Raw genomic sequence first — 24411 nt, 5'->3', positions numbered from 1 at the left:
GGAATCCTCCCAGGATTTAAACTCACAGCCCTTTGATTCCTGAATATTCAAGGACTTGTGGAAAGAAATGTTGAGCTTGGAGTCAGGAGGCCTGATTTTCTTCTTTTTACCAAGCTTCTGTAGGTTTGTTTTATTATCCCTATGGCAACGCCTAGCAAAAGTGCCTGGCATTTAGCAGGTCCTTCATAAATATATATCGAATAAACTCTAAAACGAGGTAGTTTTTCACTCGTAGTTCCTGATTCCTTCCTTCCTTCCTCTTGGTCCTGTTGCAGGCAGGGGGCAATGGCAGCCTGCCCTCCGTGGGTGAGGGTGCAGGAAGGATAAATCACAGAGACTTTCGGACAGGAAGGGCCCTAAGCGAGTCAACTCCTCTACTCAGCACCTCCCCACAAGGAAGCTGGATCCCCAGTCCTACCCCTTGGGCACGTCTGAGGGTCGCTTTCCTAGATGTGGTCAATGGTCCTCCTCTCCTCCCCTTTCAACGCTTGAAACTAAAATATTCCTTGGAATTGGGTCCTCAACTGCACCTAGGAGTCCGGACCCGCCTCAGAACTTCCTCCCGCAAAGCGCGGGACCCGCGCAGGCCCAGTACCCTCGCTTGGCCGGCGAGCTCCGACCCCCGCCCGCCCTGGAGGACTGTGGATGGACGCTCTTGCAGAGCGCCTCTCGCTGGTCGGGGCGGGGGTGGGCGGAGCCAACGCCGCCCAGGCCGGGGAAGCGGAGGGTGGGGACACTCTGGCCCGGCTCTCGGTGGTGCGGGGAGCGGGAGGGAGCAGCGGCCGCTCTGGTCGGCGGACGTGCTGCCGAGCAGTCCCGGAAGCGAAGGAGCGATGGCGGAGAGTCCGACGGAGGAGGCGGCGACGGCAGGCGCCGGGGCGGCGGGCCCCGGGGCGAGCGGCGTCGCCGGTGTTGTTGGCGTTAGCGGCGGCGGCGGGTTCGGGCCGCCTTTCCTGCCGGATGTGTGGGCGGCGGCGGCGGCAGCGGGCGGGGCCGGGGGGCCAGGGAGCGGCCTGGCTCCGCTGCCCGGGCTCCCGCCCTCGGCCGCTGCCCACGGGGCCGCGCTGCTTAGCCACTGGGACCCCACACTCAGCTCCGACTGGGACGGCGAGCGAACCGCGCCGCAGTGTCTACTCCGGATCAAGCGGTGAGCCGGGGTTTTTCCTCCCCCAGCCCCGAGCTCCGGGGCTCGACCTTCCCCGCCGCCCCCACCCTGTCCCACTACCACCCCCGCTGCCCTCGCGGCGGCCCAGCTCCAAAGCCCACGTCTTGCCAGCCCGGAGCGTCGGGATCCAAGTCCCCTTTCCCCCCGCCCCCAGCCCCACACGCACCAAGCCCCTCCTCGCGTATCCAGGTCCGACCCCGCCCCTCGGTAACCTCCCTTGAGCCCTCGGTCTCCAGTCCGGACACCCTCCCCCACACCTCCCGACCTCCCGCCCGAAACCCGACCCTTCGGCGCTTCAGTAACACCCCCTCCCGCCCTCCGCACCGCCCCTCTCCCCCCTTCTCCACCCCAGCCTTGTTAGATGCAGCCCGAAGGCCCCACCCTCAGCGGTCCCCTGCGTCGTCTCCTCCCGAGCCCCGTTTGTAAGACACACACACAGCTTGCTTTGCCCGGCCTGAGACGTCAGGCCATCCTGGCTTTATTCCCGACCTCCTCAACCCCCTCCACAGAGTCCCCTCCCCAAGTCTAGGTCGCTTCCCCCGCATGCCCGCAGCCTTCTCTTGAACCACTTTTCCAGAACCCCAAAGCTCTCTACTCTCACACCTGTTCCAGGAACTCAAGCTTCCATCCCCCCGCCGCCCCCCCACCCAGTCTCACATTGGCTTGTAATATCCCACTCAAGACTTTCTTTTCTGTATTCTTTTCTCTGAATCATGTGATTTACTTTCTGAAGCAAGTGTACCCAATTGAAATATAGGAACAAAGGCCCAAGTCCCTTCTGTGCTTATTTCTTGGGTGACTGATCTCAGATCATATCATTTAGTAGATAATGTTTTTGTGAAATTGCTTAGCATAGTACCTATCACATAGGAAAAGGGAATGCTTTTTAGCTGCTGTTAATCCTGAAACCTGTTTGCTGATAGCCAGACTCTCTCTCCCCATGCCCCCATCACACTCATCTTCATCTAGGTAATCACATTCCCCACATTCCAAGTTCTTTCAGATGTTTCTACCTACTTTCAAGGTTGTACTAAAAATTAAACAGCATACTGTGTGTAAAGTACCTGGCCCAGTGCCTGACACAGTTTGCCAACTCCATCAAGGTTGCCACCTTTAACTTAAGAAACTCAGCACTCCTCAACTCTTGTACTCCTTCAGCCATTTCAGTCTTCCAATCCTAATACACCTCTGAGTTCTGCCAATACTTCTTTTCCTCCACTCTGTCGCTTGTTTGCACTTTTTTATGTCCCTCTACTGTAGCAAGTCCCTAGATTTCCCACCTATAGGCCCTTGCTCACAACTGATCCATTCTAGTTTATGAGCTGTGACCTAGAAGTCGTCTCATCTTCTGTAGTAATGACTTCATGTCGTCCTCCACCTGTGAGATTCTCAGCAATTTCAGAGGGTCCCCCATCCCAACCTGAAGAGGTCCATACACTATTAGCCTCCTGGGCAAGAAGGCCATTATTGCTCCCTGCTAGCTCACTTGCTTCATATAATCCCCATGCTAACAACGGTCCACTGTTTGGTTTATGGAATTAATTTTTTAGTGGAGTTGATTATGCCTTCCCAGTTACCGAGAAATCTTCATTTAACATTCAGCCGTAGTACCTGGGAATCTCGGAGGTGGGGAGTGAATGAAGTGCCATGTGGGAGGAAGTGAGAGTAAATGGGATGTGGCTTTTCCAGGGTGACATCGGATACCATTGGGATCTCTGATATTTTTTTTTCCCCCTCTCCCTTCCCTCCCCCTGAGGAAACAATGCCCCTTTGATAATAATTTGCTCTCTGCTTGCCTGACAAATACTCAGCTGAGATTTCTCAGCCAACAAGACGGTGCAAACATTTGTGGTACCAAGCACCACTTTCTCGAACCCTGGCCTCACTGAGGTGATAACAACTGTCCTGCTCGAGGGATTCCCCTGTTTTCTCCTCTCCCTCACTCCCTCCCCCACTTCCTCTTGGTGTTATACAGGGATATCATGTCCATTTATAAGGAGCCTCCTCCAGGAATGTTCGTTGTACCTGATACTGTTGACATGACTAAGGTATGTACCTTGGTGGGGTTTGGGGGTTATTGGGAAATTGGGCCCATAAAGTTGAAAGAGCCTAAAAGAGATTATCCAGCTCACATCTCTGATTACATAGATGAATAAATCAAAACCCCAAGAGAGTAAGTGGCTTGCCCAAGGTCACACAGTGAGGTGGAGCGGAGCCTTGAACAGGTATCTGTTTTGGGGTGCCAAAAGGTCCTGGTTGGCTTGGAAAATCCCAGTTTATGCCTGTTGTCCAAGCTTAATTATTAATAGAGCACTCTTTACCTCTCAGAAATGCTCCAGTTTGGATGATAAATTATATGGTCACCCTCTTGTACTAGCCAACTCTTCCCCCATCCTGCCACTCTTGACCTTTAAGTGTGGTGCTGTAAGTCAGATGCCAAGAAGGTTGGGGATGGGACAAGCTTGAGTGAACAGTGTTTGTAGTTACAGGGCCTTGTTTAGGCTCCTGTCCTTACTGATTGCTTTTGAATATCCTTTCCACCCCAAAGACGGTTCCTCTCTTGTCCACACACAGACACAGAGAAAGCTTAAATTCCTCTAGCATAGATACCTAGACTTCTCTGTCACTGATTGCTCTACCCTGAGAAGTGAATTTTTACTTCAACTGATATCGGGAAGAAATCAGATTACCTAAATCTAGTGTTGTTTAAATGAAAACTCCTTGTAGTGTCAAATTTCTTATAGTAAAAATTCAGATTTGGTATTATTTGTGTGTCTGTTTTGTTTTGAATAGGTTTCCCTTTAAATTGATTTTTTTCTTTTTATGTGGTTGGAAATGTTTTTCCTGGGACATCTTGTTCTTAGTCAAGTATTAGTGTTAATATGCTAGTCCCTGGGGTCCCAGAATTGATGTCATGTTGATACCATTTGAGCTTGCTATTCCAAATGACTGAAGGCTAAAAGATAACATAGGATGCTACCAGGGCAAGGTGGGGACTATAGACAGAGACATTGGATTGCAGGTCCTTTTTCCTCTTGCTGTTTAAATTCTGAGCAGACTTAAGTGCCTAGGAGCCTTTGTAGATGAAGAAATATAACTGAGTCAGTTAGGTTTTCTTCCCTTCAAGAAGGGAAATCTTGTTCAATAAATCACAGCTGGAGAAAGAGAATTTAGCGTTTTGTTTCAAGTGCTGCTGATATTTTTATATTATTATTAACCTACAGTGTTGGGGAAAGTTCTGGGGATAGTCTATGGCTCCGAGTGGACCCTGAGTTTCCCCATTTTTCTTTGTATCTTTCACACAGCTGGATGCTGCCTGAGCCACATCCTCCACAGTAGGTTTGATCCTCTGCGGAGGAGACAGACACCGTAGGCCTCCATCACAACCCTCAGCTCTGCCCTGGGATTGGCACTGGTGCTGTGGCCTCCAATCCCTTTCTTCTTTTCCATTCATCTCCTCCCCTTTGTGCCACATAAATGGAGGGTGGAGTTGCATCGTACGCATGTTTAACCTAGGCAAATCCAAACATACGTACTCAGTAAAAATATGTATTGATTTCTTAAAATTAAACATGCTAGGACAATATTTTACAGATGTATATTATGTTTTGCACGTTGGTGTTCTATCCATTTGTTATATAAAATACTGATCAGGGAAGTCCGAACAAAAAACATGCTTTAAGGGAGTTTTAAGGGACACTCAAGGGTGATTTTGGCTAGATTCAATTTTCACCTTGGGCTCTAACTTTAGAATGTAACCCCTGAGTAAGATGCCACTACACTGTAATGGGGTTTCTTAAAATTCCAAAAATATTAGTGTGAGTGAGCACAGGCTATTCATTTTTCATGGTGAGGATATGGAATATCGATTCAGATGAAGGTCCTGCTTCTGGCGTGGGTAGCAAGTGGAAGTCAGGAGGGTTTGGGATGGGACATCACCTCACAATTTTGAGATGGGGTTTTATTTTGCAGATTCATGCATTGATCACAGGCCCATTTGACACTCCTTATGAAGGGGGTTTCTTCCTGTTCGTGTTTCGGTGTCCGCCCGACTATCCCATCCACCCACCTCGGGTCAAACTGATGACAACGGGCAATAACACAGTGAGGTTTAACCCCAACTTCTACCGCAATGGGAAAGTCTGCTTGAGTATTCTAGGGTAAGAGGAGACTTCTAAGTGGCCAAGTTGGTTGTTAGCAAATATTACTCTAGGCCAGCCTTCATCAACCAGGTTTCTCATCTGAATCACAGGACACAGAAAATGATTGGAGTGACTGTTTCCTCAATTCTCCCTCGGATGGTACTTGATTACTGTCATTCTAGATGCAGAAAAAGAAGTTAATTCATGACGTACAATGGATGCCTTAGTGAAGTGGTTCACCACAAGCAGCAGTAGCATCTGGGAATTTAGAGCCATGTAGAGTCTGGGCCCCCACCCTAGACTTATTATATCAAGAACTCTGGGGGTAGGGCCAGCAGTCTGTGTCTTACAGGCTCTCCAGGTGATTCTGGTGCAAACTGTTGGAGAACCACTCCCTTAGGGCATCAGGGCTTAATTCTCTCCTGAGCAGGTTGAGAAAGGCTGCAGATCCTGTGCCATTCAAGGCTGTGAATGTCTTATTTCTGAGTCTCTCGTAAGTGGCTTTGGAGGCAGTGGTGGTGATGATGATGATTATATTTTAGCAACTGGATGAAAAATGTCTGAGGTTGGAAGTCACATCAGATATGAAACACAGATGTTTCAAGTACATTTTTGTTTCTGGGTGCTACCAAGATTTTGCTTCATGTAGTTCTCATCCATTCCCTTTTAATCTCCTTCGGGGGTTAAAAATTCAGAATGGAAATATCTTCTAGCATATTCTGGATTGGTGTTTTTAGTGTGGTCTGAATCTCCCTGGGGCAAAGAACAAGTAAAAGTTGAAGTTAAGAAAGTTGCCCAGACTGGTGATACTGTTTTCTTTCTTCCTGTCCAATCCAATACATTTTTAGGTTTGTGTAGGGAAAAGGCAGCTGAAACAAACTTCTCCCTCTGCCCAATTCTCTCAGATCCAAGAATATGTTCTGTGATTGCGGCAGTGAGATAGTCCTTTGAAGGATGTTGTCCTTAAAGAGGTCCTTTATCTCGTTAGGGTATAGGATTGTCTGTGCTAGAAGGATAGTGGTATATATAAACCACAGTGGTTAGGAAACTTAGTTGTTGTTTCTGTATGAAAGTTGTTCTTGAAAGTGTTTTTGTATTAGGTTTTCCTTCATTAGGCCAATATAAAACTATTTCGAGCAAACATCAGCTCACGGTAGAAACAGGGGAAGTAGGATGGTGGGGTAAAAGTGGCAGAAGTATTGGGTGGAAAAGGAGAAGCTACTCTGAATTTGAAAATTTGCCGTCAAGAATCAGAGTAGAAAATTCCCATGCGTACTTAGTTGACTATTCACTTTAACAGCTGCATTCCTTTCCTCCCTACCTAGAAAAAAATATTGGGCTGACTTACAAAAGAAATTGAATGAGTTTACCCTGTTGACTTCAATCCCCGAATACTAGATGCTTGGGAGAGCACAAGGTCTAGGGTTCCTGGGGGACCGAAGCTGAGAGGAGAGGTTGAGAGGCACTGAAGGGCGAGCTCTGAGGAGGTTACTGTTCCCCATCACTTACTCTGCCCTTCCCTCAAGGCCAGCAGGGAAAGGGAAGTGGCGAGTTCACTTGAACAAGCCAGTCCTGGTTCACGTTGTGTTCAGCTTCCAGCTCAGGTGCCATCTCTTCAATTAATTGAGTTAAAAATAAATGTCCTTAATGTCCAAGCTTCCCTCCTTCTCCCAAAATTCCATCAGGCATATGAGAGAGAGGAGCAACTTTGGTGTTTCTCTGTTGTTGAAGATGTTGTTCATGTATTATTTCAAACCCTCCGCACTCTAGAAGTGCCCCTTATTCCCTTGCTGTCCTTTGGCAGAGTTCTGTAGTTTTCAGAGCATTTGACACTCTTTGGGGGTTTGATAGAGAGCTGGATCCCCGATCATCAACCCCACCACATCGCCTCTAACCAGGGAGCTTCAGTCCCTTCTCTGCCTCTGTGCTCAACTTCTCTCTCCTCTCTGACTCCATCACCACCCATAAATAAATAAGCTCTTTAAGATCCGTAGAGGTTAACATTTAGACTGCCTTTGGAGCTGTTTTCTTACCTTATTTCTTTCATTTTGATGAAGGGAAACTTCCCTGGCTACTGTTTCTCTCCTAGCCCACAGAAAATCCCTTCAAAGTTACTTTGCTTGCTTTGCCCTCTTTTGTGACACTTGATAAGAGGATTAGGCAGTTGAGTGATTTCTGGTGAATGAGGGTGAGATGGAGGCTGGGAAATTCCAGAGTATTAATAGTGAAAGAGAAAGTGAGTCACTTATGATGGTGCTGCCAGGCCCCGGGGTACTCGTACACTGGTCTTTCTGTATGGCCTTTCCCGTCTCTCTCTGCCTCACCCTCTTCCCTTCCCTCTGCTGTGTTTTGCAGTACGTGGACTGGCCCTGCCTGGAGCCCAGCCCAGAGCATCTCTTCCGTGCTCATCTCCATCCAGTCCCTGATGACTGAGAACCCCTATCACAATGAACCTGGCTTTGAGCAGGTAAGGCCAGGTGGGCCCAGCTTTGGGGTGTAGAATATTGGGTTTTAAGAGATCTGAAAGATCTGCTTGAGGGTTTTTGTTTTGTTTTTGACCTGGCTCAGCCTCGTTTATTAAACTCGTCACTGTGGGAGAAAAAAAGAGCTGGCATATGTGTGCCTTAATAATGAATTTTTTTCCTTATTAAATTACAATAACATTGTCAAGTTATTTCCATTTGACTTGGATTAATCTACCATGTGGAAGTCAGTGGAGTCATTTGGAAATTGATTCTGCATCTGTTTTGGGGGCTCTTGGAGCCAGTGTGTTCTTCTGTATGCCTCCATTCCCCAGTATCCCTCTAAAGTGCTCCCTAGTGACTGCTGCTGAGCCAGAGTTTCTTCTGGAGTTATGAAGTACTGTTACCTGCAGAGCCACAGGAACAGTCATTGGCTAGGGCAAGAATATTTTAGTCAGTGCTGCCAAATAGAAGGTGGAGAAAACTCATATTTTCCAAGGGTGTACTATATGCCAGCCACTGCCAAGCTTTTATATGTAACTTCTCATTTAATCCTCATACTAACTCTGCAAGATAAATGTTATCCCCATTTTCAGCTGAGGTAATGGTGACTCGGAGAGGTTAGTTAACTTTCACAAGGACACACAGATCAGGATGTAGTCCCAGGAGCCCAAAGTCTTCCATTGTTTCAAAGCCCCTTTCAGATTACTCATGAGCACAGGAAAAGAGTTCCAGTGATATTATCAAAAGATATAATAATTCAGTTTAAATGATTAAAACGGCTTAATTCATTTCGAAACTATTTGAGATAACACTAACATTGGTGATTCTTCTGTAGTCTTAAACAAAGGGAAATACCCTTTAAGAATGAACAAAAATTATTCCCTAAGCCATCCTTTCAAACAAATAGTGAACGTGATTTCAGGAGTAGGTGGAAATGGAAACGGACCTCATTGGCTAACCAAGGAGCTGATTTTTACTTCTTGTTTGGAAATTCAAGAGATGGGACTTTTATTCTTAAAACTACCAAACATTCTTGGTTCACAGAACCCCCTTGTCTTGGTAGTTTTTTTCACAGTTCCCCAGGCAGAAAGAAATGCCACACTGTTCCATTTGTTAAGTAGTTAGGTGCAAACAACTTACTTCCTTCTCAGATGGCTACACTGACTTAATAATAGGATGTGTACACCTGTTCAGTGCCACACAACTTTTAAAATCTTGGAATCAGATCAGAGCCACCACCCTCATTTCTGTTCCCTCCTGTTTTCATATGCTACTTGCTATTTATTAAAGTAGTGACTGAAAATCCAGCTTCGTGAAAACAATGTCATCAAAAGGAATGTAATACAGTTCAGCATTAAAACTGAACTACCTATCTCAAGGTAGTAGTTTGCATGGAGTTTCACAGGTGTTGAATACTGTGGTTTTCCTCAAAAAGTTTACAGTATCCCACAGTGCCCTTGTGATTTCGCTGTGGTGCACATTGGGAACCGTGGTGGTAGGCTGAAGGCATGTGTGTATTTCCTGTTCATTACATGTTTTGATCAGAGCCAAGGCTCTGATTGACTAGAGTTGGTGGTGGGAGGGGGGAACAAGGGAAGAGTTAAAGGGTGGAACGCCATGCTCCCGTCTGTTCACGCCCACATGTTCCTATCAGCTCTCCAGACCAGGTTCGGAGTTTTTTCTTTTGAAAACTTCAGGTTCTACTTCTGATAGACAACAGTTGAATTCAATGATGGTGGAATCCACAGATGTGTAGAGGAGTTAACCAGGAAGCATCCCGATATCTATAGGTTTTTCAGGCTAAGACTCCTAGCATCATTTATACCTTTTTGTCCCACCATTATTCTCATACATGGTTATTTCCCACTTAATCCTTCCTGCAAGGCCTTTCATTTCAGGCTTAGGGAAATCTGATGGATGTGGTTTGCTGCTTATAGGTCAAATGACCCATAACAGAGGATGGGTACTGGTATGTGTGGCGGGGGGGGGGGGGGGGGGCGGGGCGGGGTGAGTGGTCTCAAGGACTTAGTTGCTCTTCATGGATCTGTCATATAGTGGGAAAGGTACCCTCTTAGTTCATTTGCTTGGGTCACGTACCCCATACTAATCCTAAAATCTCTTCCCATTGGCTTTTCTTTTTACCTAAATTTTGTACTTGGATACTGTGGTGTCTGTCACATTATAGGAGAGACATCCAGGAGACAGCAAAAATTACAATGAATGTATTCGGCATGAGACCATCAGAGTGGCAGTCTGTGACATGATGGAAGGAAAGTGTCCCTGCCCTGAACCCCTACGGTATGTGTAAAGAGAGCCCACTTGGTACTTGGTATTCCTTTTGGATATTTAGCTTGTTCGTACATTTGAGAACCTTTGGGGCAAAGTCCAGCGTTGGGCATCAGAGAAAGATAGAGAAAAAGGAAAGATGTGGTTCATGCTTTTAAAGAGCAAGTGACCGAGGGGTTACCCAAAAGGAAGTTCAGAGAGCTTTTTGGCTCTTGGAGAGTGCCAAGCCTGATGGGAAAGACATAGTCCATGCCTTCAGGGAGCCCCTGTTTGACTAAAGACACTTAACTGTTATACAGCCAAATGAGGTGTAGAGTACTTCATAATAAACCCCTTTCTTAGGGTTCAAGTTTATTTCTAGGTGTTAAAAACTAGATGAGCAAAGAGTTAATGAAACAAACTTTTCTAGGAAATGGGGGGGCAACGGTTTTTTTTTCTTTTTTTTTTAATTGACGTATAGTTGATTACAATGTTTCAGGTGCATCTAGGAGAATTTTGAGTAAGGTTTGGGATTAGGGATGGCCTATGGAAAACGAATGAGATTGAGCAAGTCATGAGTTGAAGTTGGAGTTCAAATGATCAGTATTAACAGTCACTCTCATTTTATAATCCTTAGGGTATAAGGGAAATCAACCATGGGCAGTCAGCTGTTTCTTTTTCCATTTTCCAATGAAAGATCTTTGTAGGAAACCAAATCTGGTCTTGGGAACTCTAGCTGCTGAATTTGCCATTAAGGTTAGATGGTGAGGGGGTGGTGCCTTCCCCTCTTGTTCCTAAGTGAAGCCTCTCTGCTTGTTTTCCAGAGGGGTGATGGAGAAGTCCTTCCTGGAGTATTATGACTTCTATGAGGTGGCCTGCAAAGATCGTCTGCACCTTCAAGGCCAGACTATGCAGGTAAGAGCACCCCTGCTGCTGACTCCAGAGGCCTTACAACAGACCATGTAAACCCCCCTCACAAGGGTGACATCCGCATCTCTCATAGAGTTCAGAGCCAAAAGGAACCTGGTGCATTGAGTAGCTGAGGCCCAGAGAGAGACTGAAGTCATATGGAGTTGGTTCTAGGTTCCTGGCATAAAGTAGGTACTCAAGAGTAGAATCTGAATCATCCTGCTTTCTAGCCTGGAGCTCCTTCCCTTCTTGGTCAGTAGTCTTTTCAAACCAAGAACATTCAGCCCTCTCAGAACTTAGGGATTATGAGAGTCATCTGTTGGAATTCCATCCCTAGGTCAGGGGGGTGCTAAGAGAAGGAATGCTTAGGGAAACATTGGGTGTGCAATTATTGTTGAAAGAATCTAATACAAGGATGGTAACCAGTTGTTCATTCTCTGCCTCAACTGGGGAAATGTGCTTCTGCTTCCAATAAGAATGCAGAATTTAGGCTTGCTTAAAAGAAGAGGTTCTTATTAAACCGAATTGTAAATAGGATCAAATATAAGCGACTGGTTGAGAATCTTCGTGTCCTGAAGGGCCAGTCCTGTGTCTCTTGGATCATTTACTTGCTTAGAAAAGTGGTGACTTGGATAAGTGGCTAAGGCCTCTTCAGGTTCTTTCCAGGTCTTTTTGGTCTATGTTCCCACCGACCCAGCACCACCAGCCGTGGGAGTAACTGTTCTGTTTCCTCAGGTGCTGCTCAGAGATGGTAACTTCCCTACCCTCCCTTCAAGGACTTCCCGCCTATGTGCCGCATTTAAACTCATAGGGCAGGGCCAGCTCAAGGCTGACTTGTTTCCTGAACCTTTTCTGAGAATGTATCGAGGGTGATGCATGCTATAGCTTGTTCCCCATCAGGAATTATCATTGCTGGTATCTAGCAGCATTTCTAATATTCAGTCTGTGAAGGAAAAACAACTCATGACGAGGGAAGCGCAGGGAGGAGCAGCATCTGGGGAGGAAGAGAATGGGTGGAAATGGAGCCAGTGATGAAAGGAGGAAGATCTGGGAAACTGACAGCTCCAGAGTAAGTGTGGAGTTCAGTTTTGGGGGAACATAACCCTCAAATGTGAAAAGTATGGGCTGTAGTCACAAGAGACTGACTTACATCCACTGGCCCTTGAACATGAGGGTAATGTGTGGGCAGAAGTGTGGAAGGAGTTTAGGTGGGAGAAGCAGACATTATGTGAGAGCGAAAACCGTGGACTTTTTGGTAACTGCCAAAGAAAGAGGTCTCCACTTGTTTGAACCCTGGGCAAGCTACTTTGCTGCCATAATCCTTATTTAGCATTTTAAATTTCTTTCTTTATACCGTCCACCCCACCCATAGTTATTTTTGAGACTTTAAGGACAGTTAACCCCTTTCCACGTAATGTTTGGTTATCTTCGATCTCGAGTGACAAGGACTGGAGTGATGCCCAGAAACCTGGACAGGAATGTGATGACCGGTCCGTGGGGAGGAGGGCAGGTGCTTATCCGAAGTCAGAGCTCCTTCATTCTAGACCTGCCTGTGATCTTAGAAAAGCAAATTACCCTTTTTGAGTATAGGGAATGAAGGATAATTTTCCCCTTATATAGTTTGTATGAGGTTAATTGAAAACACCAGCACACTTAATGATTACAGTCCTGGTCTTGAATTTCTCTTCCCCATCTATCTCGCTGTTACTGTGTCCCCCTTCTGCACAGTGGCTTGCTTTGGGGGAATGCAAACACATTTTAATGTTGGCCCAAGCCAGACCTATCTGGGGTGGTGAACGTGCCACAATATTCCTAAACAAAGATGCTGTTGTCTGCTGTTGGGAACTCTGTGCTATGCCCCCTTCTGTCCCCATGCTCAGAAGTTGAGCGTGTGTTTCACGTGGGCCTAAAGCTGCTCTGTCTAGGGTGAGCCACCCAGACTTGAATCTTCCTTCCCGCTTGTCTCCTTTCCCCCACAGGACCCTTTTGGAGAGAAGCGGGGCCACTTTGACTACCAGTCCCTCTTGATGCGCCTGGGACTGATTCGTCAGAAAGTGCTGGAGAGGCTCCATAATGAGAACGCCGAAATGGACTCTGATAGCAGCTCGTCTGGGACAGAGACAGACCTGCACGGGAGCCTGAGGGTTTAGACCCTGCTCCCCTCTCCCCTCCCCCCACTCGAGAGTCCCAGCAAAGTCCCTTCCCCCCACCCCAGGGATGGAGAGGCACTTGTGTATCTCCCTCCAAATGTGACATCATCCCGCAAGATGGCAAGAACCAAGCAAGCTTGGATCCCAGGGTGTGGAAGTGGGGAGGCTGTTCCCGACCTGACCTCCTTGGCTCTCGAGCATCTGGGGCTGTGTTCATCCCATATCAGGGGCCAAGGTACCTATGCAGGAGCACCTAGGGCGAGGGCCTCTGGCAAAAACAAAACAACCAACACACCTCTCCACAGGGCCAGCTCCTTAGGGACAGGTGGAGACAGAAATTGCAATTCCTAGAGGGAGTGTGCCCAAATGATTTATGGGGATATCTGGAAGGGAGCTTGGGGTGGGGGGCTGTCTGTGACACTTAAGCAGTCTGGGTGGTTGTCTGTCTGTCTGTCGTCAGTTTTGAAGCAGGGCTTCCTGATGCCCTTTTCCTCCCTGCCTCTTTACCCCCATTATTTCCCACAGGCCAGCATAATTTTGTTTTTCCTAATTTATAGTCACTGTTCTAGACAGACCAAAGAGAAGGAACAGTGGTGGAGTCTAGGCTGCTGATGAGTAAGCTTTACCTAGCACCTGAGCACCTTTCTCCTCTGCCCCCCATTCCCTCACTCATTCTAGATTTAAGACAGAAGGTAAATTTGACTGGGCCTGAACCAAGGTCTTGGTAAAGCCTGCACAGGCACCATAAGAAGCTGAAAATGCCGTTTGTTCCCGCAATCACCGATTTGAAAAGTTCCCAACGCAGACAGCTGTTGTGTGTATGGGATTAGAGCCACTACATAGAACAGTCTCTTACAGATTTTTCGTAAATACTAGTCACAATGAGGGTATTACTCCTGGGGGTGGGGTACAGGGGGGAGGCTGATGCTAGTCCTATTGTGTTTTGTTTGGCTGTCCTTGTGTGTTTTCACCTCAGCCTGTAGCCCCCCATCTCATTTCAAAGCCCAGGGAGTTGTGGGGAGCAAGGGTAGCCAATGGCAGAGGGGATTGGGGCTGGGACTCTGAAGACTCCTCCCCTTCTCTCCCCCCCCCCCCCCACCCCCCAACTGCTCTTTGTCACTGACTGATGGGTGTTTGCCTGGCTGTGTCGCTTCTCTATTTAGCTGCAGTGATCCTTTAGCTGGTTGGCTCAGAAAAATGTGCTTTAGGTGCCCTGTGACACTGGGCATCGAGGGGACCCATCCTTCCCCTTTTTGATGTGTTCTCCTGTACTTTCCAGATTCTTACTGATAGGTCTCCCAGTGGGGTATTGGTGATCCACATGACACAGGGCCTCAGTCAGTATCCAGCCACGTGTAAGGGAGAGGATAACTTGTACCTGCTCTGCCCGCTGCTAGAGAGGCCTCTGCCTTGTGGGTCATGGGACTTCCTGGGGAAGTTGGGAAGGGGGTTGGGCACAAAGGAGAATGTCCTACTTGGGAGGGCAGGAAGCAAAGGAACTGGACAGGAAGTGGGCTAGGGGGACAGAAGTTTAGCTTTGATACCTGAAGGCTGGGTCTCTTCACAAGGAGACTCAAGAAGGGGCCCTGCTTCCAATTTCCCTCTTCCATTCCCAGAGCTAGTACAGGGCTTGGAAGAATGCCCTTGGTCTGTTGGTCCAGTGTTAACCTGTCATACATTTAAGTGTTCCCACTTTCAAGTGACAATCCTCTCCTTGGTCCTGCCATGGGCAGAGCATGTCTGGCGTACTAGCCTGACTTTTACGTCCTAATCTTGAGTTGAGGAAATATATGCACAGGAGTCAAAGAGATGTCTTTATATCTGACTGTACATAATGTTTTTTTTTTTTTCTTTTTTCTTTTTGGTGCAATAAAGTTTGTTTTGGCAGAAGGAGGAAGCGCCTATGGGTGTGGGAGGGTTTGTGTAAAAGGAAGAACGGGATCGTTTTGACAGCCACACCTCTCACCTAGGCCTGAAACTGTCAGGGATAAAGACAGTGCTCAGTGGAAGCCAAAAACTTGGGTTACGTGGTGTGGGTGGAAGCAGGACTACTGGTGGCAAAAGAAATAGTGTCCTTTTTTTGAGTCAAGGAGAGGAATGCCATCTTAGCCTCGGCTGCTTCGAAAGAAATACCTGTTCAGGAAGTGAGCTTGTCCTCAAGGACAGGCAGAGGTAGAGATGGGCTCAGACTATATATATCCCCTTGCTAAGGGAAAGGTGTCTTAGGATGGATAGTCCAAACCATTGGGTTTTCAGTTTTCTGATACCAAACTACCCCTTCTTGGGAATTCAGAATTCAGACCATGAAGACAGGGCTTAATGCTGGCCTCCCAGCTCATCACCACCTTCTCTACTTGCTATAGAAGGCTCTTACTTTCTGGTACAGAGGCTTTTCATCTTGGCTGACCATGTGTGTAAGAAGAAATTATACACAAAATGTCCTGCCAACCTGTGCCACGCAAAGCTGCGTACAGGAAAGCGTGGGCCCGGGGGGGTAGTGGGCCTAGGCTCTAGCTTTGGCTCTGCTTAAGGTGGTGGCCTCTGGTCAATTAGATTCCTCACCTGCCAAAGTTAAGGACACCTATTTAACTTTTAAGATTGTGAGGACTATACAAGGTGTATATAAAACTGGGTGTCTGGTAGGTGCTCAATAAATGATTTCCTTTCCCAGCCCTAAAGTTAGAGGGATGACCTGGTAATCACTATAGGAGGAAAAGGTAGTCAGGAATTGGAGAAATACTGCATCCACTATTGGTTAATTCCTCTCAAATTTTCTTTTCTCTAACCACCATTTCACATTGACCTCTATTTCCTTCATACTCATAGCTGAGTCTGCTGCCATAACCTGGAACCCCTGCCAAGGAAGCTGGAAGAGACTGAAAGAGTGACTATTTATACTGGTCCATTAGGGTCTGCTCGTTTGAGATAAGGAACATTTTATGAGGAAGGGGTTTGAATTAACAGAGGCTATAATTTATGTCTCAGGGCCACAGAAACTAGACTGTCTAGCCAGGAGACAAATGGCCTTCATTCTAGGCCCAGCTCTACCATGAACTTGTAGATGACCTGTGCAAGTCATTTTATACATGTTCACTGTTATCTATGTTACTCAGGTTGTCCTTAGTGGATAAAAAAGGTTTTCTCCAATAAAGATGCAATGTGAAGGCACTTTAAAAAAATAATAAAGTAATGGGTGAAGAATACTGGGGGAAGAAAAAAATTGGAATTTTTCTGGTTTTTTGGTTCTTTTTTAAAACAAAGTTGTCCAGGTTTTATTCACCACCAGCTCCTCCCTCTTCTCCCTGCCTGCTGCTGTGCCCCGTTCCGCATTCCCAGTCAGGGGAGGGCTTCTCTGGCCTCCTCAGCTGTAATCTCCTGGGAGTAGAGATCAGTGAAGAGAGCTGGCAGCCAGTAGTGGGCCTCCCCTGGGGCCTGCAGGTCCAGCCAAGCCAGCCCTTCCTTCAGCAGGTGTTCCTGGCAGAAAAAGGAAAAGTCAATTGAGAGAGGGGAGTTTACATAATGTAAGGTAGATAATGCTCAAACCTATCTTGGCTTCAGTGGGGTTTTCAAACTAAATCTACAAGAGTGCCTTCACATATTTACACAGCCAAATTAGAATGATTTGTTTAGCCTAGATCTTTGCCTGAGGTGTGAGAAATGCCACCAAGTTGCTTAATCTGTGCTGCTGGGAAAGAGGATAACGACAAAGTGGGATGTTGTGGCAGGAAGGGCTACAGAAATATTTGCTACATGGCTTTGAGCAAATCACTAACTCCATTCCCTAAAACAAAATGGAGATCAGTACCTTTCAGTTAACTTACGGAGTAACAGACAGCTAGGGGGAAACCTTTTTGGAAAAGTTAATGGAAAGACCATATTAGTATCAGAATGGACTCATAGTTCCTATAGCTGGAAGTATGCTCCAGATGGGTTGGTTCTACCCAATATCATTAAATGTTTATGTTATCCCCACTTCACAGATGAGGTTAAGTCTATAGTTCAACTGCCTGGGTAAGGAGAAAGGTATTGAAAGCCAGGGTTCCTACGTGTTCATGCTACTCCCTCTTCACAACATCAGTCTTTCATTAGTACCATGAAATGTGTATATATAAAACTATATGTAATATGCACTATAATAGTATATAATTATAGCAATGTAATTATCATCAGTAGTTAGTAATTCCCTTCACTCTGTACTAACAGTGTTACTTCCAGTACAAGCCACATTAACCATCTGGCCAGGCTTTACAGGTCAGCAGAGAGAGGTGTTGGTGACTCCCCAGTGGCAGTGGCGGCCTGGCTGTACCCATGTGCCAGGGCTGGAAGCCTGCCTTTGTGAGTTCCACCTCTCAGTGCCATCTTCAGAGAAATGCTGGGGTTACTTCTGGTGTGGCAGCAGCAGCCTTCCAGGCAAGAAGTCAGCAGAGAGAGAGAGGCCAAAGCTCTTGCCTGTGTGGTATCTGTCTACCCACCTCCTCCCATCTGGGGCCCATCTTTTCTGGGCCATTCCAAAAGTCACATACCAGCACTTGCCGCGCTCGCTCCGTCTCCCATTTAAGACTGGCTTTGATGTCACTGACAGTCACATAGCCATTTTTCTGAAGGAAGGAGGAATGGGGACTGCGTCAGTTAAGAGTGTGCTTTCCCTTAGAATCCAGCATCTGCCCAGGGACAATTAATTTACCCAGGCAGGAGGGGGAACTGCCCTTGGGTGAAGCCTAAGAGAGCATAGAAGAATGTTTAGAGGTCCCAGTAGAGAGCAAGAGAGAAGTGACTTTCAGGATGACAGAGGTAGGTTGAGGGGTTCAGTCTTAAAAAGTAGAGTCAAGTCCCTGGTACTAAAATATTAATGTAGACTTTATCAGAGAACTCTAAAGTATGACAAGGAAAGATTCAGAATGATTAACTGATAGGAAGGAATGGTGATCATCATAAACTGTTCATAATCTAAAATATTTAAGTATTCAGCCCTTGTCCTGCCTCACCCTAACCATTCCCCAATCCAGAAAAGCCCCCTCCCTCGTTTAGTTCTATTCTACATTACAGAATTGAGAAAACTGAACATGTCTTCCCTAAATACATGATAAGGATTTTGAGGAAGATGATACAGCTTAAGGCACTGCTGAGGAACAGGAGGATGGCAAACAAGATTAAACATTTTTTCAAAGAATCCATAAAGTAGGTTTATGAAGACATCAAAAAATCTGTCCACCAAGGAAATTCAGTTAGTTGTCTGCATGTCTGTCTACACTAGACTGTAAGCTCCTTGAGAGCAGGAACTATATGGTACCCATCTTTATATGCTCCTACAGCCTGGCCCAGTGCTTTGCACTGTAGCTGCTCAATAAACGTCTGCTAAATAAGCACAGGTCTGAGTAGTGCATCCATTAGACAGTTTCAGCAAAAGACCTGAGTGATGGAGGGGAGGAGATCAGAAAATCCCCTCCCAGACTGCCCCTACATGCACGTGCACGAGTGCACGCGCACACACGCACACACACACGCACACACACACACGCACACACTCCCTCCCTCCCTCTCTCTCTCTCAGAAGGCCCACCAGTACCTCTGCCAGCTGCAGCACCACAGTGTGATCCATATTAAGCTCAGCTGGAACAGACTGAATGAGGTAAGTGCCGCCCACAGGGATGATGCCGAAGCCAGTGCCCAGTGCCTTTAGTTTCTTGATGGCCCTGATCAGGTCGTCTCTGAGGTGAGGAAGAGCTGCTTAAAGACCCTTGGCAGACCAGACCTAGCAACAATGCAGTTTCAGCTCTGCCCTGGGCAGGATACCCTGATTGAAGACTCAAAAGGCTGCACAACATTTAACTACATCAGTAAAAAGGCAGGGTCAAAGTGCACCAAATGGTGCTTGGACATTCCAGGGAGATGGTATAGGAGTCAGACTCTCCACTTAGCAAACCATTCCAACACCAGACAGAGATAAAAAATATGCTTCCAGGAACCCATCAGGAAATGTGAATAAGTGAGTTGAACTTAAGAGACTATAGGGAGTAGTGTCAACTATGGCGAAATAGAGAATGCTTATCCATTTGAAAGGGGCAACCCAGGTGATTACTGCCATTTGGAAATTCAGGCCCAGTAGTGCCAGATTTTCTGATTTCTTAGTTGACAACTAACTGAAATTAAAGAAAACCCACAAGATAATGTGTAGACCACATATCCAGCCCACATACTGAGAGTCTTTTTTACCTTTGGTCAAATTGGGGTCACACAAAGGCTAGTGAACCAGGTCAATTTACACCCCATCTTCTGAGCCCAACTCCTTTCCCCAGCCTTTCTCAGTGCCTGCTCTAGTCTCCTTGACCACAAATAATGTCAACAGTATATACAGCCCCAAGTATGTTTAAAAAGAAAAAAAAAAGTGTATACACACACACACATTATTTTTATGCATGAAAAAAACGCTTAGAAGGAAATCTACCAAAACTTTTAACAGTTGTAATATCTCACTTGAGAAATAATGGGTTGTTTTTTGTTTTTTTATATCTCTATTTTCAGATTTCTAAAATAAAAACATTTCTTCTGATCATGAAGAGGAATAAAAATGATTCCTAAACTAGCCTAGATGAACGAGTGGTAAGGAGAAAAGATTTCCACCTTTTTTAAAGACCTTTCTATACTCCAAGGGGTTGGAAGGCAAAACCTACTGGCTGACATCCTGGGCGAATTTGCCCCTTCCTTTTAACACCTGTTGATGTAGTTCCTCCAGAGTTATCAGACCTATTGGAGAGGGGGACAGAAAGCAGTTGAAGGATTACCTTTATGACTTTAAAAAAAAAAAGGCAGCATCTCTGAAAAACTGTAAATGCTCTCTTGACACCAAGGCTGTGTCTATAGCCAATGATTTCTAACTAGGTTTAAGTTTTATTTCTTAACTTCAACACAGACCATTCAGTGTGCTTATTAAGATGATACTACTGGATGATCGTTTTAAAGGTAACATTCTGGGGAGCACAGAGACTCCGTTGGCATCACCACACCTTGGAGAAGCAGGGCAGGCCTATAGTTACTAATAAGAAAATCATAACCCAGACACATCATCTATCAGGGAAAAAGGCCTATTTCCTACCTGCCTATATGTTCTGTAACAACTAGGAGCTAAGCCTTCCTGGCCAAAGACCTTTGGAGAATAGAGATAATCATTCAGGTTTACCCTTGGCCATGGAGACCGGTCATGGATTCAACATCATGAAGCACTAAGATACTTCTCAGGACCTAACAGCTTCTCAAGACCTTACTGGCCTGCAGACTGCAGGATAGGAAAGATCATCTTTCAAGATTTTTTCCCTCTCAGAGAAGCCCAAAGCCCAGTCCACAGGACCCAGCCACCCTCACCTCCATTCCGGTGTTTCAGGGCCAGGCACACTTCGATAATCTGGACACCCAGCTCGTAATAGAAGTCTCCCACGCCTAGCATCTCAGACCAAAATCCTTTTCCAGCTAAAAGACAGAAAAACAAAAGCTAGGTTATTCAATAGCTACATCTTTTCTTTCAAAGCTAGATTAAAACATCTATTCTAGTGCTTGCTTCGGCAGCCCATATACTTAACAAAATACAGCTATTCTATGGGAAGTCTTCTCTGCCCAGCCTTACGTCCTTCTGCTCCACTTACAACTCAGGATCCTCAACACAATCTGACTCTTGGTAATTCCTACTAAACAACAGGTTCAGACAGTTCTAAAGGTGGGCAATCTATTTGGCTGCTAACTCTGGCTCAGGATACTAAAAAAGTGAGCTTCCTTTCCCAAAGCATGCAGTGAAATATAATGGGACATACGGTCTAGACAGGCTGAGAAAAAGAATATGCAGACCTGGCATTCAAAAATCCATTGAAGATATTTTATTGAGTAAAAAATGCAAGTTACAGAGTAATAATTACAGCATAATCCCATATATTTTTAAAAAATAGTTTATAAATATGATGAAGGTGTCTAGAAAGATATACCTTAAACTGTTAACAGTACTTTATCTCTGCAACTACGGGCAGGGTCAGAAGACTTCCACTTTCTCGTTTTCTTTTTTCTCCTTTGTTGACTGACTGCCTGAATACATACTACTTTTATCAAAACTTTTTTTTTAACAAAGGGAAAAATAGTCATAAAAAAAATTCCACAGCAGAGCATTCCAGGGAAGATCATGTACACTGGCTACTCAGCCTGCACTCCAACCTCTCCATCTTTCCCATCAAACTGGATACTCAGCTATCCTGCTAGGGACTCCCTGAAGACAACATCCTCCGGATCTCCCTGTAGGCCCTTATAGAAGACGCCCCAACAGTAGTGACGACAACTAGGTGAGCTTTGTCCCTTAGCAACCCTAGAAGAACACTGGACCCCTACAGACAACTCCTTACAGGCCAGAGGATCCACCCCAATGGTGGCACACATGTCCTGGAACTGCACCCGGAACTCAGGATTCTTCCGGATCTCCTGCTTGTGCTTGCTGGCAAATTCTTCCAGGTTGGTCTTGAACATGTCCAACTGCTTTGACATCTGCAGGATGAACAAGGGGAAGGTTAGGGGCAACCCAACCAGGTGACAATCGGATGCCAAAAGTAGGCCCCTGGGCCACTGGCAGGGCAAAGGCTGGAATAACCTGTCTTCTTCAGGCCTACCATTATACTGTTTACTGTTCTCTTCCTTTTTATCCCTGGCTCTCCTTCACAGTTCTGCTACAGCAGAAACAAGATGCTGTAATGTTTCTTCAATTCTAAAATACACCTTTTTTTCCCATGTGTTCCTGTTCTAAAGTCAGGATGCATCTAACAATCAATGTGCATATCTAATATGGTGCTTCCTTTCTTTCCTTTTCTTTCTTTCTTTTTTTACAAATTTTGTTTTATTTATTCATTTTCTTCCAGTTTTATTGAGATATAATTGATATACAGCACTATAAATTTAAGATGCAGAGCATAATTATTTGACTTACATACATCACGAAATGATTATCACAGTTAAGTTTAGCGAACTTCCTTCATCACATATAGACACAAAATTAAAGAAATAGAAAAAAATTTTTTTTCCTTGTGCTGAGAACTCTTAGGGTTTACTTTCTTAACCACTCTCATTATATAACATACAACAGCGTTAATTATATTTCGCTTGTTGTAAGTGCTTCTTTTCTTTTTCCCAGAAGAAAAAAATGTTATTAAACTGAAGGTGCAATCAACAAGGACCTATTGCATAGCACAGGGAACTCTACTCAATATTCTGTAATAACCTATATGGGAAAAGAATCTGAAATAGAACAGACATATGTATATGTATAACTGAATCACTGTGCTGTACACCTGAAACTAACAAAACATTGTAAATCAACTATAGTCAAATATAAAATAAAAATTTGTTTTAAATCGAATGAAATTAATTAATTAATTGAGGATGCACCTAATAATCAATTTTGCAGCATTCACACGGTGGGAAATCTTCAGCCACTGACAGAAAGGCTAGATAGGAGAGAAAGGAAGCCTGGCGTGAATTAGGTGTGTTGTTTTAATCTTTGAGTCAAGGACCTCCTTGGGGATAACCGTAGATAAAAAAATCTCTGAGGAAGGGATGTGGGTCTACCAGAATACATTCTAAAGCTAAATACTTTTGGTTTGGGGATATTCTGACTTCCCATTTGCATTACTCCTTCTCTTTCCCTAATTAACAACCTATCTTCAACCCACCAAGAATAACCACTTCTCCTCATTTCCAACATATTAGAAATTTACACATTATTATAATCACCATTTCCAGTTGATTCCTGCATGTTATCTCCCCTGAGTGGGAGCTTTTGAACAGCACACCCTGTGTCTACTTATTTTCCTCAGTTCAAGGGCCCATTTCCCTGCCTCACTGCCTCCTTCTCTTCTTCACCAGGCAAAATAACTGAGTAAACAACAGGGCATGTACAGAAAAGGGAAGTGTTAGAGAAGGAAACTGCAGGAGCCACACCCCCATCACTGACACACACTTCTGGTAAGCACCTAGATGTGATGGTGGTGGGTGCCACAGGTTAGGCAATATTTTCATGTTATTCTTAAGTATTTAAAGTAAAAACCCAAAAGACCTAAATCAAACAACTCTACCACTTACTACCCATGTAACCTTGGATAAAGCACTTAACACCTCAGTGCCCTCAATTCTAAACTGCGAAGAACAGAGTTCCTTCCTGATACGATTGTCAGGAGGAATGAACAAGACAGTGTATGTAAAGAAAATGGACATGTGCCTGGGACGCTACAAGTAGGTAATCACTCAAAGATGTTAGCTATTATTGTTATCAGCAAGTCACCTAAATGATCTGAGCAGCCCAGAAATTGGGATTTGCCAAATGCCCTATTTTTAGTTCGATCCAAACAATCTGGTTTATATCAAAGGTGTCCTGCCCAGCCTTGTCGGATCTCCCTTGCTGCCTGGAGCCCTCCAACCCACTCACCTGGGCCAGCTGGTCCTCAGCCAAGACAGTCCCTCGCTCCTTATACTTGGCCTGTCAGACAAATAGACCAGGATAAGTTGAGAGAGTGGGTGCTGGGGGCTCCCACTTGTACTGCTTCCGCAGAAGTATTAAGAGGGTCTCGCAAATGGTTTTTCTTAGGGAGAGGGGGCGAGGAAGTAGAATAGACGACTCGTCTGTAGTCAAATTGGGGGAAGTGGCGGAAAGGGCTGATGAATCTAGGGATGCTGACATTCCAATCCATCGGAAGCTGGAGAAACTCAATTCCCCGGGACCGAGAAACCCGCGTCAGATTCTGTTGGGAGGCGATTTGAGGGTACAGAGCTCTGCGCGGAGAGACTTCTGTCTCTCGCGGGTCTGGAGTGACTGTAGGGCCCGCCTCCTTCCCCTCACCTCCGCAAGCTTCTTCTTGGCGATGGCGCCGGCTCCCACTCCGCGGCGGTGCATCCCCACCGTGGCCCGCGGGCCGCCCCGCTACCGGGACGCCGGGTCTCCGCGTCCCGGGATCCTCCACCAGCTCCCCCACGCGGATGCGCAGGCTGTACGTCATCTCCGCGCGCCGGAAGCTACGCCCAGACTTCCGGCCGCGGGGCTAACATCCCCCACCGCCAAGGGCCTGGCGGCCCCGCCTTGTGCTCCAGCCAGGATCCGCAAAACTGTTTGCGGCCCAGCGCTCCCCACCCAGGTGGACGCCTCGGACCCTCTCGATTTCATGCGACTGCCCCCACCGCCACCCCAGCCTGCAAGTGAAGGTCCGCCGCTGCTCACTGGCCGTCTGTTGCGTGCTACGCGCTGAGTTGGGCGCCGAGCGTTCCATATTAAACATAAAACAATCCGTTCTACGCTAATG

At 46.1% G+C, this 24411-nt stretch overlaps 2 protein-coding genes across 3 annotated transcripts; one reads left to right on the top strand and one right to left on the bottom strand.

Annotated features, from left to right (window-relative positions):
* Positions 1 to 736: 736 nt before the first annotated feature.
* On the top strand, positions 737 to 18459 carry UBE2Z (ubiquitin conjugating enzyme E2 Z). Its single transcript, XM_059908644.1, has 7 exons — positions 737 to 1147; positions 3141 to 3213; positions 5138 to 5325; positions 7663 to 7774; positions 9958 to 10070; positions 10862 to 10952; positions 12926 to 18459. Exons 1-7 carry the CDS (start codon positions 834 to 836, stop codon positions 13094 to 13096), a joined length of 1062 nt encoding a protein of 353 aa, XP_059764627.1. The 5' UTR covers positions 737 to 833; the 3' UTR covers positions 13097 to 18459.
* SNF8 (SNF8 subunit of ESCRT-II) lies at positions 16252 to 24108 on the bottom strand. 2 transcript variants are annotated; one of them, XM_059908645.1, is made up of 8 exons: positions 23955 to 24108; positions 23544 to 23594; positions 21475 to 21613; positions 20456 to 20560; positions 19768 to 19840; positions 18663 to 18804; positions 17620 to 17694; positions 16252 to 16570 (listed from the first exon to the last, which is right to left on the bottom strand). In XM_059908645.1, exons 1-8 carry the CDS (start codon positions 24006 to 24008, stop codon positions 16433 to 16435), a joined length of 777 nt encoding a protein of 258 aa, XP_059764628.1. In that variant the 5' UTR covers positions 24009 to 24108; the 3' UTR covers positions 16252 to 16432. The 2 variants fall into 2 exon arrangements, with proteins under 2 accessions (XP_059764628.1, XP_059764629.1); XM_059908646.1 differs by lacking the exon at positions 23544 to 23594.
* Positions 24109 to 24411: the final 303 nt, after the last annotated feature.

Source organism: Balaenoptera ricei, chromosome 20, assembly GCF_028023285.1.
Source record: "Balaenoptera ricei isolate mBalRic1 chromosome 20, mBalRic1.hap2, whole genome shotgun sequence".
Lineage (NCBI taxonomy): Eukaryota > Metazoa > Chordata > Mammalia > Artiodactyla > Balaenopteridae > Balaenoptera > Balaenoptera ricei.
This window is presented reverse-complemented; position numbering and strand designations above follow the sequence as displayed.

Coding starts and splice junctions, on each gene's coding strand:
- UBE2Z (XM_059908644.1), top strand. CDS start 834: ATGGCGGAGAGTCCGACGGAGGAGGCGGCGACGGCAGGCGCCGGGGCG. Junction 1,148..3,140: donor TGTCTACTCCGGATCAAGCG/GTGAGCCGGGGT, acceptor GGTGTTATACAG/GGATATCATGTCCATTTATA. Junction 10,953..12,925: donor TTCAAGGCCAGACTATGCAG/GTAAGAGCACCC, acceptor TTTCCCCCACAG/GACCCTTTTGGAGAGAAGCG.
- SNF8 (XM_059908645.1), bottom strand. CDS start 24,008: ATGCACCGCCGCGGAGTGGGAGCCGGCGCCATCGCCAAGAAGAAGCTT. Junction 17,695..18,662: donor TGGTGCTGCAGCTGGCAGAG/GTACTGGTGGGC, acceptor TCCTTCCTTCAG/AAAAATGGCTATGTGACTGT. Junction 16,571..17,619: donor AGCGAGCGCGGCAAGTGCTG/GTATGTGACTTT, acceptor TTTTTCTGCCAG/GAACACCTGCTGAAGGAAGG.